General features: G+C 39.7%; 1 protein-coding gene and 1 non-coding gene across 2 annotated transcripts; both read left to right on the top strand.

The window, feature by feature from the left end:
• The first annotated feature begins 206 nt into the window (after positions 1–206).
• On the top strand, positions 207–853 carry LOC116459893 (histone H2B type 1-J). Its single transcript, XM_032140654.2, has one exon. It carries the CDS (start codon positions 253–255, stop codon positions 631–633), a length of 381 nt encoding a protein of 126 aa, XP_031996545.1. The 5' UTR covers positions 207–252; the 3' UTR covers positions 634–853.
• A 15,500-nt stretch (positions 854–16,353) lies between these two features.
• On the top strand, positions 16,354–16,545 carry LOC116460559 (U2 spliceosomal RNA). The gene has a single exon (XR_004245855.1). It is a non-coding gene; the product is annotated as a U2 spliceosomal RNA (small nuclear RNA).
• Positions 16,546–18,223: the final 1,678 nt, after the last annotated feature.

The following is an 18,223-nucleotide window of genomic DNA, read 5'->3' as shown; positions in this document are numbered from 1 at the left end:
GGCGCGAAAAAGAAGATGTGCTGTTGGCTAGGGCTGCAGTTTAATTTCAACCAATGGTAGTGCGTCTTCTGGATTTACGAATTCTGATTGGGCAGAACTGACCTCTGACGTTACCCTGAATAACTACCAATCAGACACAAGACTTCAACTCTTCACCTTATTTGCATAAACGATTCTATATAAAAGCGCCTTGTCATACCCTGCTCACGCTGTTTTTCCTTTATCTTTGGCGCTTTGTAGCCGGACAGTGCTATGCCAGAGCCAGCGAAGTCTGCTCCCGCCCCGAAAAAGGGCTCTAAGAAGGCGGTGACTAAGGCGCAGAAGAAGGACGGCAAGAAGCGCAAGCGCAGCCGCAAGGAGAGCTATTCCATCTACGTGTACAAGGTGCTGAAGCAGGTCCACCCCGACACCGGCATTTCGTCCAAGGCCATGGGCATCATGAATTCGTTTGTGAACGACATTTTCGAGCGCATTGCAGGTGAGGCTTCCCGCCTGGCGCATTACAACAAGCGCTCGACCATCACCTCCAGGGAGATCCAGACGGCCGTGCGCCTTCTGCTGCCCGGGGAGTTGGCCAAGCACGCCGTGTCCGAGGGCACCAAGGCCGTCACCAAGTACACCAGCGCTAAGTAAACAGTGAGTTGATTGCGAAGTCTCAACCCTAACGGCTCTTTTAAGAGCCACCCATCTTCTCAAAGAAAGAGCTGGTGCTTGCATTCGTCCTGTGCTGGCCGCTGACTAGCCCTTGTAACTCGATACTGTGTTTTTTAGTTTGAAGTAGAGGAGTTACTTAACTAATTCTTAGTGACCTTTTTTTAGATCTGCCGTTCTAATCCCCTTAGAGTTAAGTAAGGAGATGGGAGGTTTTCTATTATAAGTTGATCCCCCATCGGATAGTGATTTGGAACAGTGCCAAGTTGCAGCGGTTGTCAGTTTGAATTTGCCCGGGCAACGCCCGCCCTTCCTCTTTGCATCCTGATTGGTTGTTGTATCCAGGAAGTCCACGGTCGGCTTGGGTGCGCCAAAGGAATCCAAACCCCGCCTTTATTTGGCCTTCGTTACAAACTCAGTAAACTGTCAGTTTCTCATTCTTTAGTATTTTATCGCTTTCGGGAAGATTTATTTCTTCTTAGTTTTCGTTGGATAGAGGTTTTTTTTTTTTTCTTTTTTAAAGGGACCCTCTATGGCAACATAATCAGTCTTTTTTTCTGAGAAGGAGACTTCCTCTGTCGCCCAGACTGGAGTGCAGTGGCGCGATCTCACCTCACTGCAGCCTCCGCCTCCCAGGTTCCAGCTATTTTCCTGCTTCAGCCTTCCGGGTAGCTGGGATTACAGGCATGCGCCACCACGCCCGGATAATTTTTGTATTTTTAGTAGAGACGGGGTTTCACCATGTTGGCTAGGCTGGTCTCGAACTGACTTCAGGTGATCCACCAGCCTCAGCCTCTCAAAGTGCTAGGATTACAGGCATGAGCCATCAAGCCCGGCTACAACGGAATTTGAATGCCGTAGTTTTCAGCCTGAGAAAGATCAATGCTTTATTTCTAATCAGAATACTATTTTCCCTTTATGGTATATCTATATAAGCAAAGGCATTAGAAGCCTAAACAGGACAATTCGGGGCGTAAGGAAGGCAGAAAGCTCGAGGACATTTATCCCAGACTCTTCTGAAACAAGTCAATTTCAATTTTAAAACTCCTTTCGTTAGCATTTTAAATACTGTTTTTGACTTTGCCTAGAAGAAGTGAGGAAAAACAAGTTCCCCCATATTCAGGTTGTCACAAATGAGAACCAGTCACCCAACAAACGATGTTGCTCTAGGTTGTAACTTCAGTCATGTGTCTTTTAGGTAAAAATCCAAGGTCTATAAAGCATTTGGAAGCTCCCACTATGACTGGGTTTTGGTTTCAAAGGTAGTAATTGTATATAAACGAGTTACTATCTAGTTTATTTAAAATCGATCTAAATTTAGAACAGTAAAAACACCTAAAACAATTAGTATTTTTGTTAAATCCACTATCAAATACACACTTTTCCCTTGTTGACTCAAGTCCTACCTATTTTTTTCAAAGCCCAGTGAAATATTGCCTGCTTTATGAAATTTCTTCTATTTTTTTAGCTTTTTCTCAGACACTTGTCCAGCCTTTGAAAACTGTCTCTGTAGAGTTTCTAAAATATATATCTCTTTGAATTGCTATCTGGTTTGTTGTATATATTTCTATGTAGAAAATAAATATACACTCAAGTTCTTTTCCTTCACCATAATCATCCCATACTAAGGATAACTGAACTGTTATCAATTCTGTGAATAAACAGAACTTAAATTACTTTTATGTCATTATTGTTATGTTACATGGGCCTCTGACCCTCTCTATTAATCCAAATAGTCAGATGATAATTTCCAAGCTAAATAACTTGCTTCTTTATCTTACAGGATATAGAAATCAGAATAAAAAGCAGAGTTTGTAAGAAAAGGAGGATTGTGACTGGCTCATGGGTATATTGTCCAGCCACAGGTGAAAATTTGTAAAGTCTAGGTTTTCGAAAACTATACAAAGTTAAGTTGAAAAGAACCCAGCTAATTCTCCTGTTACTCAGAGGACTAAACTGCCTAAGGAGTAGTGAAACAAATGATCACCTTATGGGTTCTTTTCTTTTTTTTTTTTTTTTTGAGACAGAGTCTGGCTCTGTCCCCCAGGCTGGAGTGCAGTGGCGCAATCTCGGCTCACTGCAAGCTCCGCCTCCCGGGTTCACGCCATTCTCCTGCCTCAGCCTCTCCGAGTAGCTGGGACTACAGGCACCCGCCACCACGCCCGGCTAATTTTTTTGTATTTTTAGTAGAGACGGGGTTTCACCGTGGTCTCGATCTCCTGACCTCGTGATTCACCCGCCTCGGCCTCCCAAAGTGCTGGGATTACAAGCGTGAGCCACCGCGCCCGGCACCTTATGGGTTATTTTCATCTTGCTAGTGTCTCCTTAAGAATAAGGACAAAGAGTTAATACTTTGCTTGAAAACCTGAATGTGACTGGGCGGGGTGGCTCACGCCTGTAGTCCCAGCACTTTGGGAGGCCGAGGCTGGTGGATCATTTGAGGTCAGGAGATGGATAGCAGCCTGGCCAACATGGGGAAACCCCGTCCCTACTAAAAATACAAAAATTAGCCCGATGTGCTGGTGGGACCCTGTAATCCCAGCTACTCGGGAGGCTGAGACAGGAGAATCACTTGACCCCAGAGAGCATAGGTTGCAGTGAGCCGAGATCGTGTCAGTGCACCCCAGCCTGGGCAGCAGAGGGGACTCCGTCTCAAAAAAGAAACAAGAAAAACTGGATGCTGCAAGTTCAACCCATTACTAACCAGTTCCTAAAGAATTGGCTTTTTTCCCTTTTTTTTCCTCTGGCTATTTCCTTCATTTTAAAAAGGGGGATCTAATAGTGCCTCTTGAGCAAATAGTTTTGGTATAATTAGAACAATGTCCTCTACATAGTAAGCATTCAATATATGTTGGCTAATACTACTGATGCCGGTTGTAACAGTAGTATTAGAAGCCGTAACTCAAGTATGTCCATAAATGGCAATACGGAAAAGAATTGCTGCTACTCAGCACAATTTGGAGTATTGAATGTCATTATTTACTTTTTCTAGAAGGAGAGTGACCTAAGACACTGATCTAAACTGAATGTACATGGCTAATGGTTTGGATAGACAGAGATTTTTTAAGTGGGCAAAAGTGGAGGTTGTGTTGACAAGAAGCTTTGGGGACCAGTGATATGGACGAATTTCCCAGAATGGTCCCAGAGTATGAGAATAATGTCCCACGTGAATGCTAACCTAAATTCCCACTCTTCAGAGGAGGCTATCAAAAATCAGGTACACATCAACCATATGGCTGTCATGTAGTCTCTTTTCCTATCACCCCACTTATTGCCCAAGTGATTTACTTGTAGACAATGTGACCAGGGTGGTAGGCAATGGTAGAGGTGATACTTGAGCTCTGTAGTATAGACTTAGCTCATCAAGGCTGACCTCTGGATACTGATGCTGCTAAGTGTCCCATATATGTCAGGGGAAGTATTCTTGCATTCTTGCAAGTACTTTGTCATGGATGAGGCAGGGATTTGTCTTCACTGAGATAAACACACTAGATTTCGATATGCTTCAATTTCTTACATGCTATTGCTAGCAGGACCATCTGTGAACTTACTGAACACTTTATACCTCATATCTCAACAGTTTTTGGACCCATTTCTATACATTATACAGAAAGGGTAAGGTAATGCATGGATGACCATGGGACTCGGTATTCCTAACGTGTACCACATTCCTTATAAGCAGAAGTCTGAATTTTTGGAAGACTCAGTTAAAGTGGCATGTAGTCATTTAGCACCCTCTTGGAGTACTGTTCAATTTTGGATGTTGTAGATGTGCTGAATAGTGACTAAGAAAAAGCATAATTTCTTCTGTAGCCAAAATGCATTGGTTAAAGAAAGGAGAGGTAGGAATGGAGTGGTACCTCTCATATTACACTTAATAATAGCTAACTCAAAAAAGTTATGCTTTTCATGTTTCCAACTCAGGGCTCTCTGCTGTTTTTTTGTTTTAGAAAAGGAGGAGTACATACTCCCACCAGTAGTCATGGAGATGCCTCTGTTTATTGATTTACCAAAAATGATTTATTTTTATGCGAAGTTTAAAACAGTTTAAATTACATTCATTTGCTGGCTTAGAGAACTGTGGGAAGTCTTGACTTAATGGGTGTTGGAATTTTGGACTTCTCCTCTGTTTGTCAGTTTTCTTTTTGTTTCTGTTTGCCCCCCTTCCCCTACCCCTCCCCTCTCTTTTTAGGGGCATAGGCAAGGAGCCGTGACAGACAATTTGAGTGTTTTAAAAAACACTCTTATAAAAAATATAACTTTGGCTGGGTGCGGTGGCTCACGCATGTAATCCCAGAACTTTGGGAGGCTGAGGCAGGCACATCACGTAAGGTCAGGAGTTCGAGATCAGCCTGGCCGACATGGTGAAACCTGGTCTTTACTAAAAATACAAAAATAAGCCAGTCGTGATGATGCGTGCCTGTAGTCCCAGCTACTTGGAAGGCTGAGGCAGGAGAATCGCTTGAACCCATGAGGCAGAGGTTGCAATGAGTTGAGATCATGCTATGCACTCCAGCCTGGGCAACAGAGCGAGACTCTGTCTCAAAAAAAAAGAGAAAACAAAACATTTTTTCCCCGACACTTTTCAAAGAATGGTTTAAAAGCAATGACAATCCATGATCAGTGAGAATTCCCACCCAGATTATGGTCTCTCAATTCCTTTTTCAAAGAGCACTCAGGCTACTTGGAGACTTGGGTAAATTTAGGGATTTTAATACATTCAAGAGGAACAGCAATCAAATGCCATATTTGGATCTGGTGGGATCTCAGACAAAATCAATACAAAAAATATTTGAGACAATTCAGGATTTTCTTTAAGGGCTAGGTATGGGATAATGTTACACATCATTTTTTAAATTTTCTTAGGTGTAAAATCTTAGTGTATTTTCTTTATATCCATATCTGTTAGGATATTTGTGAAAATATTCATGATTAAAATCACATATTTGGGATTTCATGTTTTGGATATTTTTTAGACTCCCTCATCTGTCAGTGTGGGTGCGGATAATGAAACAAAATGGGCAAGATGTTGGTAATTGTTGAAGCCTGCGCGACGAGACTTGGGAAGTGCAGGATTCTCTGTATTTTTGTGTCTACTTCAGGATGTCCATGACCACTCCCTTTCCCCTCCAAAAAAAAGTTTAAAAAAGCTGGCCAAATCAGTGAACATATTTCTTTTTTGGTCAACAAAGGGCTGCCCTGAGAGGAATCTACATGCAGAGTTCAGACGACTGAACTAACGGAACATCAGGAAGCGCTGCGGGCTGGAGAGCTGCTGTTGGCACAGGGAGGAGTTCTCGGGGCCACACCCTCCCTCCATCCCGCAGGCGAGTTGAGAAGCGCTATTGCCATCTTGTGGCGATAATGGATAGGCTAATGTAGCTACAACTTTAGTTTTATGAGTTGAGAAGTGCTGTCGCCATCTTGTGGCAATAACGGATAGGATAATGTAGCTAAAACTGTTTAGTTTTATGATTTCGATTAGGTATTTCATTGCTACGGTTTAATAATTGAATATACAAAAAATACTTTAAACCATCCCATCTCCAACAGCCCCCAGCCGCCCAGTTCCCCCATCTACTTGGCAAAGATTCTCTTTTTGACCAAACTCTAGGCGGCTTCTTCTGAGCCCTCTTCTGGACTAGGTGGCCACCTTGGCCTATAAAGACCTGAACAAACCCGAACATAGTTCCTAATAGCGCCAGTCTCCTCAAGTGCCTGCCTGAGAAAACTCAATTGATGCCGCCAAAGGAATTTACCGTTTGTTTCAGTCAATGTCTGAAGATAGGGCCCTCGTCTCCCAGGCTCTGTGGTAGGAGTGGAGCCTGATTTTGATATGTGCCAGTTATGAAACCCAGATGGTTCCCCACTGTCAGTGGTTACTAAATAAAATCTGTTTTCGTCATTTAAAGTAAGGCCTGGTGTTTTATCTTTGATATACTACAATGAACCACTTTTATTCGTTTCCTGTGTACCTGTCTGGAATATCTTTATGCAAACACAAACAAATGTGTCCCCTTTCATTCAAATTTGCCCCCTTTCATTCAAATGGCTGATGGTCACATGTTCTTCACAGGTTCTGTCTTGCTTTTCTCATTAACTAACTGTCTTATTGCAGGTGGAGTGGCTGAAACTTCTCAGCAGGTGCACCTACACTAGTGACCTGAGGAGAGAAACCCTAACCCCAAAATGGCTGCATCTTCTCTGAAGACGAGACTGATGCTCATCTTTGAAATGAAAGGCAGTGTGTGCACTTCTCCATGAAGTTATCCAGAAACAGCCCTGCCAGAGCTGCTGTGGGGTGGTTGAACTGCTATTCCTTTTCTAGGGTGGGATCCCCACTCTTTGTAAGGAAGGATATTGGGGTCCTAACACTGGGAACTCATCTTGTCAGTGAGGCCTTCTTTAACTGCCATCTTGTAATTGAGCCACCCCATCTGTGTTTCCTGTTCCAATTTAGGATTTTTTTTTTTTTTTTGGTCATAATATAAAGATCTGAAATGCTATGTTTTCCTTATTCATTGGCTTATTATCTTTACTATGCCATCCTCCACACTAAAAGTTTTTTGGAGCTGGATTGGGGAGTTGTGGGGTAGGTTATATTTTGATCACTTGTATTTCCCAGCTTCTAGAACAGTGCCCAGCAAAGTACTTATCTGAATAAATGAATAAAATAATATTCCTCTGCTCCGCTGTTGCCAACTGGAATATCCTGAGGGAACTTTCTTTACTTTCCTCAGGGGATGATCCAGAAGATGAAAAACAAATTGTCATTCCATATAGTCCTCTTCTGAGTGTTTTTCAGTTTTGTTAAAACTCAGATTTTTTTCTTTTTACCTGAATGTTTTTTTGTTAATGATTATTAGCATATACAGTATTTTCTTTTATGTACCCAAAAAGGCAATTGATACAGTGCATGACTTGAAAATATACCTTCCTTCTCTGAAGCTCAAACTCAGGACTATTATTTGGAAAGCCTTGTAGCCTGGTTGGGTTGTGGCTCTCAAGAAATCATACCTAATTTCCCTTTGAGAGCACTGATTTCTGAGTTTCCATTTCTCCCAGAAGAGAAACATTGGCTTGTAAGAATTTATGTGTCATCAAGGCTTCCTTTTTCATCCTGCACCTAATTAGAAGGACCCAAGACTTGAGGGCTGCGCTGTCAATGTTCCTTGCTCACCCTCTCGTTCTAATTATTTGTCTTCCCGCCTTCAGAAATATCAGTTGCTCTTTCACCAGCCATTGTTTCCTCTCTGGCCCTAGTGCAGAGTAGGTGACGTAGTACAGCTGAAAGGATGAATGCTGGCAAACTTGCCTCTAGCCTAGATTTCTCCTTGTTTTAAATCTGCACTTGCAACCACATGGCCTGAGATACTCCTCTTGAAAATATCACCAAAGGACCTTATCATAAAAAATCACCACCATCTATTCAGGGCTATGTATTAGGGGACAATAAAGTGTGAGTCATGACCAGGTGTGGTGGCTAATGCCTGTATCCCAGTGCTTTGGGAGGCTGAGGTGGGTGGATCACGAGGTCAGGAGATTGAGACCATCCTGGCTAACACGGTGAAACCCCATCTCTACTAAAAATACAAAAAATTAGCCGGGTGTGGTGGCGGGAGCCTGTAGTCCCAGCTACTGGGGAGGCTGAGGCAGGAGAATGGCGTGAATCCGGGAAGTGGAGCTTGCAGTGAGCCAAGATCGCGCCACTGCACTCCAGCCTGGGCGACAGAGCAAAACTCTCAGAAAAAAAAAAAAATTGGGTCATTTACATTGTTTCATTTTATCCAGCTTAATATTTTTCACAAACAGGTATCATTATCCTCATTTTAGAGATGAAGCTGAGACTCAGAAAACTTCCTTAAGTCCCAAGATTGATAAGTGGCAAAGCCAGTACTAGAAAGCAGAATAGTTTTGATTCTGAAACGTGCTGCTTCTCACGTATCAGCTCATGTTCCCTCCACATTCCTTGTCCGCATGTACCCAACGGTTCACTTGACACATATTTACAGATTTGTGCATTCCCACCCATTAGACATACATCTCCACCTCCAATGACTCGCCAACTCTTGTAGATTATTCCCGCACATTTGCTTTCTTTTCATTCATTCCTTCATGCATTCGTGGCACACAGCATTATGGAGGAAATGCGGTGTCACATGTATTCACTGCTGACTTCAGAGGCTGAAGGAACATGGCCTAGCATCTGGGGCCCTTGTTTGAAAAGTTTCTGGTTTCTCCACTTCTAGGCTCACCATCTTGCAACCTTCCTGACAGATAAGAAATACACTCCAAAGCTTAGTCTGAGAAAGTAACTTCTCTACTCGAAGTTTTTCAAAAGAGCTTCTATCCTTTTAGTCTGGGTTTTAAACCATTACTTGTTTCTATATACATTTTTCCAGATAAGCTTTTAAAAATTATTTCTACTGGGCCAGGCGCGGTGGCTCATGCTTGTAATCACAGCACTTTGGGAGGCCAAGGCAGGCGGATCACGAGGTCAGGAGTTAGCGACCAGCCTGGCCAACACAGTGAAACCCCGTCTCTACTAAAAATACAAAAATTAGCTGGGTGTGGTGGCGGCGCCTGTAATTCCAGCTACTCAGAGGCTAAGGCAGGAGAATCGCTTGAACCTGGGAGGTGGAGGTTGCAGTGAACCAAGGTTGTACCATTGCACTCCAGCCTGGGTGACAGAGCTAGATGCTGTCTCAAGAAAAAAAAAAAGAAAAAAAAAATTATTTCTACCTAGAATGTATGTTTCATGCCCAACTAAACAGGTTCTTCTCTTTTCCTCATAGAGAATGTCCTATTTCTATACTTGGAACCCCCTACTCCCTATTCTGTCTTCAGTTTCATCTTCTAATGCCCATTCTTGATCCCTTTGATCTATTGCTTATTTCTAAACTCTCACAGTTCTTTAAGCCTGTTTTGCATTTTTGCTCTTCCACCATGTACTTTGTGTGGCTTCTTTTCTGAACATTTCCATCTCCTCAAGAATAGTAAGTATCACATTGTAACCTCACACACTGTTGACACAAGTAAACTTCAGTCTGATTTGTTCTGAAAACAGTGGAAATAACTGGTTTTCTTTTCTTTACTTTTCTTTTCTTTTTTCTTTCTCACTCTGTTACCCAGGCTGGAGTGCAGTGGTGCAATCTTGACTCACCACAACCTCTGCCTCCCTGATTCAAGCAATTCTGCCTCAGCCTCCTGAGAGCTGGGACTATAGGCGAGCACCACCACACCCCACTAATTTTTGTATTTTTAGTAGAGACAGGGTTTCACCATGTTGGCCAGGCTTGGTCTCAAACTCCTGACCTCAAGTGATCCACCTGCCTCGGTGTCCCAAAGTGCTGGAATTACAGGTGTGAGCCACCACGCCTGGCCAGAGCTGGTTCTTTTTCTTTAGAGCAACTTTTTATAGACGTGAAGGTAGAAAACAGAGAATTTCTTTGTAACTTGCAATTTCTACAGTTGGCAGCCTCCTCTGCTCAGGCCTTGTCAATGTCTGGTTTTCCCACCCTCCCAGAAATGGGGTCTCGATCTGTCACCCAGGCTGGAGTGCAGTGGCATGATCATGGTTCACTGCAGCATCAAACTCCTGGGCTCAAGTCATCCTCCTACCTCAGCCTCCGAAGTAGCTAGAACTACAGGTGTGTGCTACTACAATGACTAATTTATTTTCTTAGAGACGAGGTCTCACTATGTTTCCTAGGCTAATCTCAAATTCCTAGCCTAAAGTGGTCCTCCTGCTTGGGCCTCCTGAGTCGCTGGGATTACAATAATGTCTTGTATGAAGGAAGTTGTCTTGATATGTTTCCTGCTCAAAACAAAATGTGACTTGTTATTTTCAAACTCTAAAATTTTTCTGGTGTGTTTTAAAATGTCTATACTATAATATCAAATAAATTAACTTTTATGACAGGGAATTGTTGCTTTGTCATTCAGCTTTCTTGTCTGGTAAGCAAAATGCGTTGGGTTCAAGTCCTCATAGAATTTTGTTTTTGCATTGTGTAGCCTTCCCTGATACTCATTTCTTTCCACAAAACTGTCACCCCTAGATAAATCCTCATTTGCTTCATCTTGTAGGTTTCACACCTGACCCATAAGCATTTGGATAGTTGGGAGAAGCTATAATGGTATATCATTTCTTTTATAATAGTATGTAAGACTGATAATAGGACAAGTCAATAGCTTCCACATTGTATTTAGGCTTTCCAGCAAAATTGGATTTAAATATCATATTAAAATATTTATATTTATAAACTTAAAAAAAGTCAATTTTATGTAAAAAAGTTATATTGGAGTTTATCAAACTAATATACATATATATTTTCTTTTTGAGACAGGGTCTGGCTCTGTTTCTCAGGCCAGAGTGCAATGACGCATTCTTGGCTCACTGAAATCTCTGCCTCCCAGGCTTAAGCGATCCTCCCACCTCAGCCTCCCAAGTACCTGGGACTATACCTGGCCAATTTTTTTTTTTTTTTTTTTTTTTTTTTTTTGGTAAAGATAGGGTTTTTCCATGTTGTTGAGGCTGGTTTCGAACTCTAACTCAGGTGATCTGCCCATCTCAGCCTCCCAAATGCTGGGAATACAGACGTGAGCCACCATGTCAGGCACAAACTCATATATTTAAATTTACATTTAAATTAATCATGTTACAAAGTCAATACTTTAAAGTTTATAGATTTGAGTTCTAAAATTTCTTTGTTTTATTGAGATTTATACATGCATGGTAAAATAGTTGGTTAACTCACCATGTTCTGTAAATGATGATGTCATTAGGACTAAAGTGTTCATCTGTACTTCAAGAATTAAAAGAAGACATTGTTTTAGAAGACAATTTCAGGAAATGTTAACAATTTAAAATGTAATGGCCTTGGTTACTTTTCAGTTGCTTTCAGCTTATCTTTTTCTCTATTATGAATATAAGTTTTATGAATATTTTTATGTATGTATTTTGGTGTACATATGCGCTCATTTCTTTTTTTGAGACGGATTCTCACTTTGTCACCTAGGCTGGAGTGCAGTGGCACAATCTCAGCTCACTGCAACCTCCACCTCACAAGTTCAAGTGATTCTCCTGCCTCAGCCTCCCGAGTAGCTGGGACTACAGGTGGGTGCCACCACGCCCGGTTAATTTTTTGTATTTTTAGTAGAGACGGGGTTTCACTGTGTTAGCCAGGATTGTCTTGATCTCCTGACCTTGTGATCCACCCACCTCAGCCTCCCAAAGTGCTGGGATTACAAGCATGAGCCACTGTACCCAGCCTATGCTCATTTCCTTTGAGCATATAATAGGAATGGAATTAACAGTTTTTAAAGTAACCATATATTTAGGTTTAGTAAACACTGACAAATATTTTTCTAAAATGTATAAACCAATTCAAACTCCTATAAGATGATTTTAATTGCTTCAAATTTTTGCCTTTATCTTGTTAGGCTTTTTAAGTTTTGCCTTTCTGAATAGGATGTGTTAGTGATATCTCACTGTTGCTTTCATTTTCAGTTTCCTGATGAGTCATAATATTGTGTACCTATTCATATGCTTCATATACATTGAATGTCATTTAGTGGAAGAGAATGTTCATGTCTTTGCCCATTTTTAAATTATTTGTACTTTACTTACTGATTTGTAACAATCTTTTCCATATGGACTTTTCCATATGGACATATCATTGACCTAACACAATTTGTTGAAAAGACAACCCTTGCATTGCAGTGTTACCTTTCTCATGAATCAGGTGACTACACACATGTTTCTGGCTCAATAGCAATCATTCTTATTACCATAGTTTAAGATAGGGGTTGGCAACTTACACTGTAAATTCTCCAACTGTGTTTTTCTTTATAATTGGCTTTTCATTTTCATAGAAGTGTTAGAATCAGGAAGAAATACTTCCTAACTCAGAGGTCAACAAACTATGGCCCACAAACCAAATATGACCCACCACCTGATTTTCAAAAAAAAGTGTTATTGGAACACAATCACATTCACTAATTTGTGTATTATCTATGGCTACTTTCCACCAGAACAGCAAAGTTGAATTGTTGTGACAGAGACCTGATTGTCTGCACAGCCTAAAATATTTACTGTCTGGCTTCTTAAAATATTGGTTAACTTTTATCTTAATTCATTCCATAGGGCAACATCATCTTGGTACTAGAACTGGACAAATATAAACAAAGAAATTTACTGACCAATATCCTTCATGAACAGAGATACAAAAGTTCTAAACAAAATTTTAGAAAATCAAATTCAGTAATACGTAAAAACAATAATACATCATGATCAAGTATTCCTGGCTTTTCCAAAAAATGTGGAGTTGGTTAAACATTAGAAAAATCAATCAACATAATATACCATATTAACAAACTAAGAAATCTCAACAGAGGAATGTTACAAGAAAAACTTGGGACTGTAACATTTCTCCCAAACTCGGAAGGAACCGAGAGACCAAAGTATGACTTGGACAAGTTCAGCTTGATAAGTAGATGAGTTTATTAGGACTTATATAGAGGGCATTCCTGGACGGCAGCAAGACAGCTCTAGAGAGCTGTGCTGCCACCATCTCTAAGCTGCTTTTAAGCTAATGTTCTGGTCTTTGCCTACTGTGTTTAGGCAAGGAGACTGTTTTCTTTGGTAGGTTCTCAGATACTCTCTGGGATATTTGGGTTCTCAGGGATACCTGCTCCTCGGCTGGGTACCATGGCCTTGGCTTATCACCCAGCCTTCAGGGTTCAAGTAGCAGATATCACCCTTAAGCAAGCTGGTGGAGGACTGTCACACTATAAGGCAGAAAAAGCATTTGACATAATTCAACATTCATTACTGATGAAAACTCTCAGTAAACTAGAAATAGAGGAGAACTTCCTCATGTGATAAAGGGTATTTACAAAAAATCTACAACTAACATTATACTTAAAGACTGAATGTTTTCCCCCTAAGGTCGTAAACAAGATAGTCATGTTTGCTTTCACCACTTCTATTCAATGTTGTATTGGAAATTCTAGCTAGTGAAATTAGGGGGAAAAAAAAGAGGAAAGAAAAGAAGGAACAATGGAAGGAAAGAAATAAGAATCTCTAAATTGTAAAGATAGCACTTACCGTTATTCTCAAATAACATGGCCATCTCATGTAGAAAATCAGACAGAATGTACAAAAAGTTACTAGAGTTAATGCTTGAGTTCAGAAAGGCTGTAGGATGCAAGATCAATATAAAAAACTCAACTGCATTTGTATATACTAGCAACAATCAGAAATAAAATGTTTAAAAATGTTATAATAAAATTAAAATATGAAATACTTAGGGATGAGTTTGACAAAAGATGTGAAATATCTATACCCTGAAAACTACAAAATATTTCTGAGAGAAATCGAAGAAGACTTTAATACTTGGAGAGATAAAACTTGCTTATAGGCCAGAAAACTCAGCATTGTTAAGATAACAATTATTCCCAAGCTAATATACAAATTCAACACTAACCCAGTCAAAACCCAGGAGGTTTCTTTGCAGAAATGACAATCTGATTCCAAAATTAATATGGAAATGAAAAGGATCTACCGTTGCCGAAACAACTCTGAAAAAGAACAAAGCTGGGTGGCTATCAACTACCTCATTTCACAGAATTATAAAGCTTCAGAAAGCCAGACAGCATGGTATGGTTGTAAGATAGGCAAGTAGGTCAATGGAACACAATAGAGAATCCAGAAACAAACCAACATGTATATAAACAACTGATGTTCGAAAAAGGCCCAAAGGCATCCTGGTGGAAAAAGGATAGTCTTTTCAACAAATAGTGTTAGAAAAATTGAATATCCACATGCAAAATATATATATATATGATATGTAATATATACATATGAACTTGTGTCTATACCTTGCAAAAATTAAAACTGTTCATACATTTAAACATAAAACCTAAAACTACAAGACCTCTACAAGAAAATATAAGAGAAATTTTTGTGACACTGGATTAGGCAAAGATTTCTTAGATATGACACCAGAATCCAACGAAGAACAAACTGATGCATTGGATTTCTTCAAAATTAAAAATAGCTCTTTGAAAGTCAGTGTTAAGAAAATGAAAAATCAGGCCACAAACTCAGGGAAATACTTATAAATGCACTTACCTGATAAAGGACTGGTATCCAGAATGAACAATACTTAATATAGTACTCTCAACACTAAGGATAAACAACCTAATTAAATAAGTGGGCAAAAGATATGAACAGACACTTCAAAGAAAATGTATTGTTAGCAAATAAGCACAGGAAAATACTTTGCATATCATTAGTCATTTGGGAAATGCAAACTAAAATCACAATCAAATACCACTACACATCTATTAGAATGCCTAAAATTTAAAAGACTGAAGGTGAAGTATTGGAAAGGACATAGAGGAACTGGAACTCTCATAAATTTGTCCTATGCATGTAAAAACTACTATGGAAAACGTTTTGATAGGTTCTTAAAAAGTTAATCATACAGCTAACTACCGTATGATTCAGCCATGACACTTCTACGTATCTACTCAAGAGAAAAGGAAATATGTGTCCATATAAAGGTTTGTACAAAAATACTTATAGCAGCTTTATTTGTATTAGTTAAATCTGGAAATAATCCAAATGTTCATCAATAGATGAATGGCTAAAATATTGTGGTATATCCATGCAAAGAAACACTACTAAGCAACAAAAGAAACAAACTGTTGAGTCAAAATGTTACTCTTTTTTTTGTTTGAGATGGAGTCTCCCTTTGTCACCCAGGCTGGGGCACAGTGGTGCAATCATAGCTCACTGTAGCCTCGAACTCCTGGGTTCAAACCATCTTCCTGCCTCAGCCTCCTGAGTAGCTGGGACTATAAGTGTGTGCCACCACACCCAGCTAATTTTTAAAATTTTTTTTGTGGAGACAAGGGGTTGCGGGGGGGTGCGGTTTCTCACTATATTGCCCAGGCTGGTCTTGAACTCCTGGTCTCAAGTGATCCTTCCACTTCTAGCTGTTTTAAAAAGGTTCTTATTAGGTGCTATTAACAAATCCCTTGGAATGTTAAACTTCATGGAGTTATTAGCTGAGCACACTTGACCAGCATACCTACACTTGTGAACTGGTAGAAGACCTCCACTACCTATTTAAAAGAACCAATATGCAGCCAGAGGTGGAAATATGATGCTGTGGGGTCAGCATAAAAGCATAAATTTTCTTCTTAATGGTAATTTTTCTGCTTTACCATTCCAGACAGTTTTTCCTGGTAAAGACCTCTTTTGTCCCTGCTAATGGAATTCAGTAAAGGGATCTCTACCATCATTCATGTGGTTCTTACCTTTTCCATAAGCTCAGCTGCTGAAATGGCTTGCTTTATTCCTAAGACTAGTTTTACCTAGTAGCTGCTGAAATGACTTTTGGTGACTCTGAGACATTTTACTTACTACTGTCACTTGCAGGTCAGAGCTTGCCAGCTCCCAAGAGCTTCTCTAGTGCCATTTAGCTTTCTTTCAAAACAATATATAATGTTTCTCTTTCCAGTAAAATCTCCAACTTTCTCTGTTCTTCAGACATACTGAGGACCACCCCAGTCTGTGCATATGTCTCGAACTGCAATTTTGTGATTCCCAAATAAAATGTTTAGAGATTCATCTCTATATTTTATTTTGACTTTGACAGTACTTAGGCCAAAATTAGGAGTTAAATATAACAAATTGCTTCTCGGCCTTTTGGCTAACATCAAGTGTAATGTCTGTTCTTATCAATTTAATATCTGATATGTCCTGTATCCAAGGAACAATATATTAAATGGACTTTTGGAAGTAGGAGGTAGAATAACAACTTCCTCTGTCCACTCCACACATCATCTTGGTATTGCAGTACTTCCATAAATGATGCATCCTCCTCTGGGGGAAATTTTTAAAAAATGCTAGCAAGAGATTGCAAGTGAAATATGATTCATACCTATACATAACTGCTTTAGAAAGGGGCCAGTCTTGTTTTTGTTTAATTAACCACATCTACTTATAATTATACTATTCTTTAGTGTCGTTGTTGCCTAATACCTTAGTGCCTTATAAGATTTTTAAGCTCCATAAACTATTGTCCATGTTTCTGTGACTTTTCCATTTTAGTTTAGGTCCAACAAATAATATTGACATAACATTAAATAGTTCCATGATGTGATACAAGCATTTATATTTTTAAGGACAACTCCGCAGAATCCTTAGTAACATTTTATCCAAAAAATTTTCAAGGTTTAGGGGGCAGAGGAATTTCATTTAAAAAAATTATGTGAGACAATTCCTATACTTCCTAGACTGTTTACTTAGTCTTTAAATGAAAAAAAGTTCCCCATAATAAACACATATCCCTCATTAAAGTGACTTCTAATAAAACATAGAAATAATGCAAGAATTAAAACTCACCTTCTTTTACACTGAGGAGCTCTCCTCAGGCATCCAACTTTGAAGCCTCCCGAGTGCACCTGAAGGGCTCTGGTCTGATGTTCTCCTTTTGTTGGGACTGGTGAGATCACACCTTTCACTCACATTCTGCCACACCCATCTCAACTGCTTTCTCCTTTGATTGGATTTCCATTAAAAAGTCGATAAAAATAAATAGCCTATATAGGACTATAGGATTTGTGGGTGGTACTTTTGCAGATTATATATGTTCTATCACCTCAAATTTTTCTTAGGACCTATTTTATATAGGAAGTGTGCAAACAGTAACAATGCATTTAATGTTGAAAAGGAAAGACTTGATGCACGCAATGGTAATATAATTTCTTCAGATTGAAAAATACAGAAAACTGCTTCTTTTGATTTGTGTTTTGCATTTCATTCTGAACATAATAAAAACACAAAAAGGAAAGTTTAGTATGTATGCATTTAAAATGTTTTAACAGATATCAGCAAATAAGGATAGAAAACAAATGACAAACTAGAAAATATTTCTACTATGTAAAGTTGAAAAAGTAACTCCCAATAAGATGGAGGCTTCTCCAGAGTAGGGACTTAATCCTATCAGACAGATGTTGGTCAAAAAGTATTGAATATTGATGCCTCCACAGCTTCTCATTCCTTCAGTTTATGGCTTTGATGCCACCTACCCTGGGATATTTCTCCTGACCTTCCAGGTTAAGGATCTCCCTTGTTTATGTACTTATGGCCTCATTTGGTTCTCCACAACACAAAGGAAAATTATATCAAATAATCTAATTACTTATCTAGTATTTGTATCCCAGGAGAATATGTAATTTCCCTAACTCTGTTCCCAACTCAGCAATGGGCCCCAGTATTGGTGAAGCAGATGCCTGGGCATATCATCCATTCTGGATATGCCACCACACTTAGGAACCACATCAGGGGAGTTGTAGAAGTGAGTTCCCAAAACATTTCCTCTTACTATTTCCACCTAGTCTGCTGGTTGTAGGGATATGCTTATTTTGTGGGTATACATTTTCCTGGACCTGTATTAAGGCAATTGAGTTCCAAAAGATACTGGTCCTGGCAATAACTTCAATTCCTGTTCTGTGCTTGATGCCTTCTTGTGTGTCTGTTTCTGAATGTGAGAGGCAC

Source organism: Hylobates moloch, unplaced genomic scaffold (assembly GCF_009828535.3).
Source record: "Hylobates moloch isolate HMO894 unplaced genomic scaffold, HMol_V3 SCAFFOLD_20, whole genome shotgun sequence".
NCBI classification, from domain to species: Eukaryota; Metazoa; Chordata; class Mammalia; order Primates; family Hylobatidae; genus Hylobates; species Hylobates moloch.
This window is presented reverse-complemented; position numbering and strand designations above follow the sequence as displayed.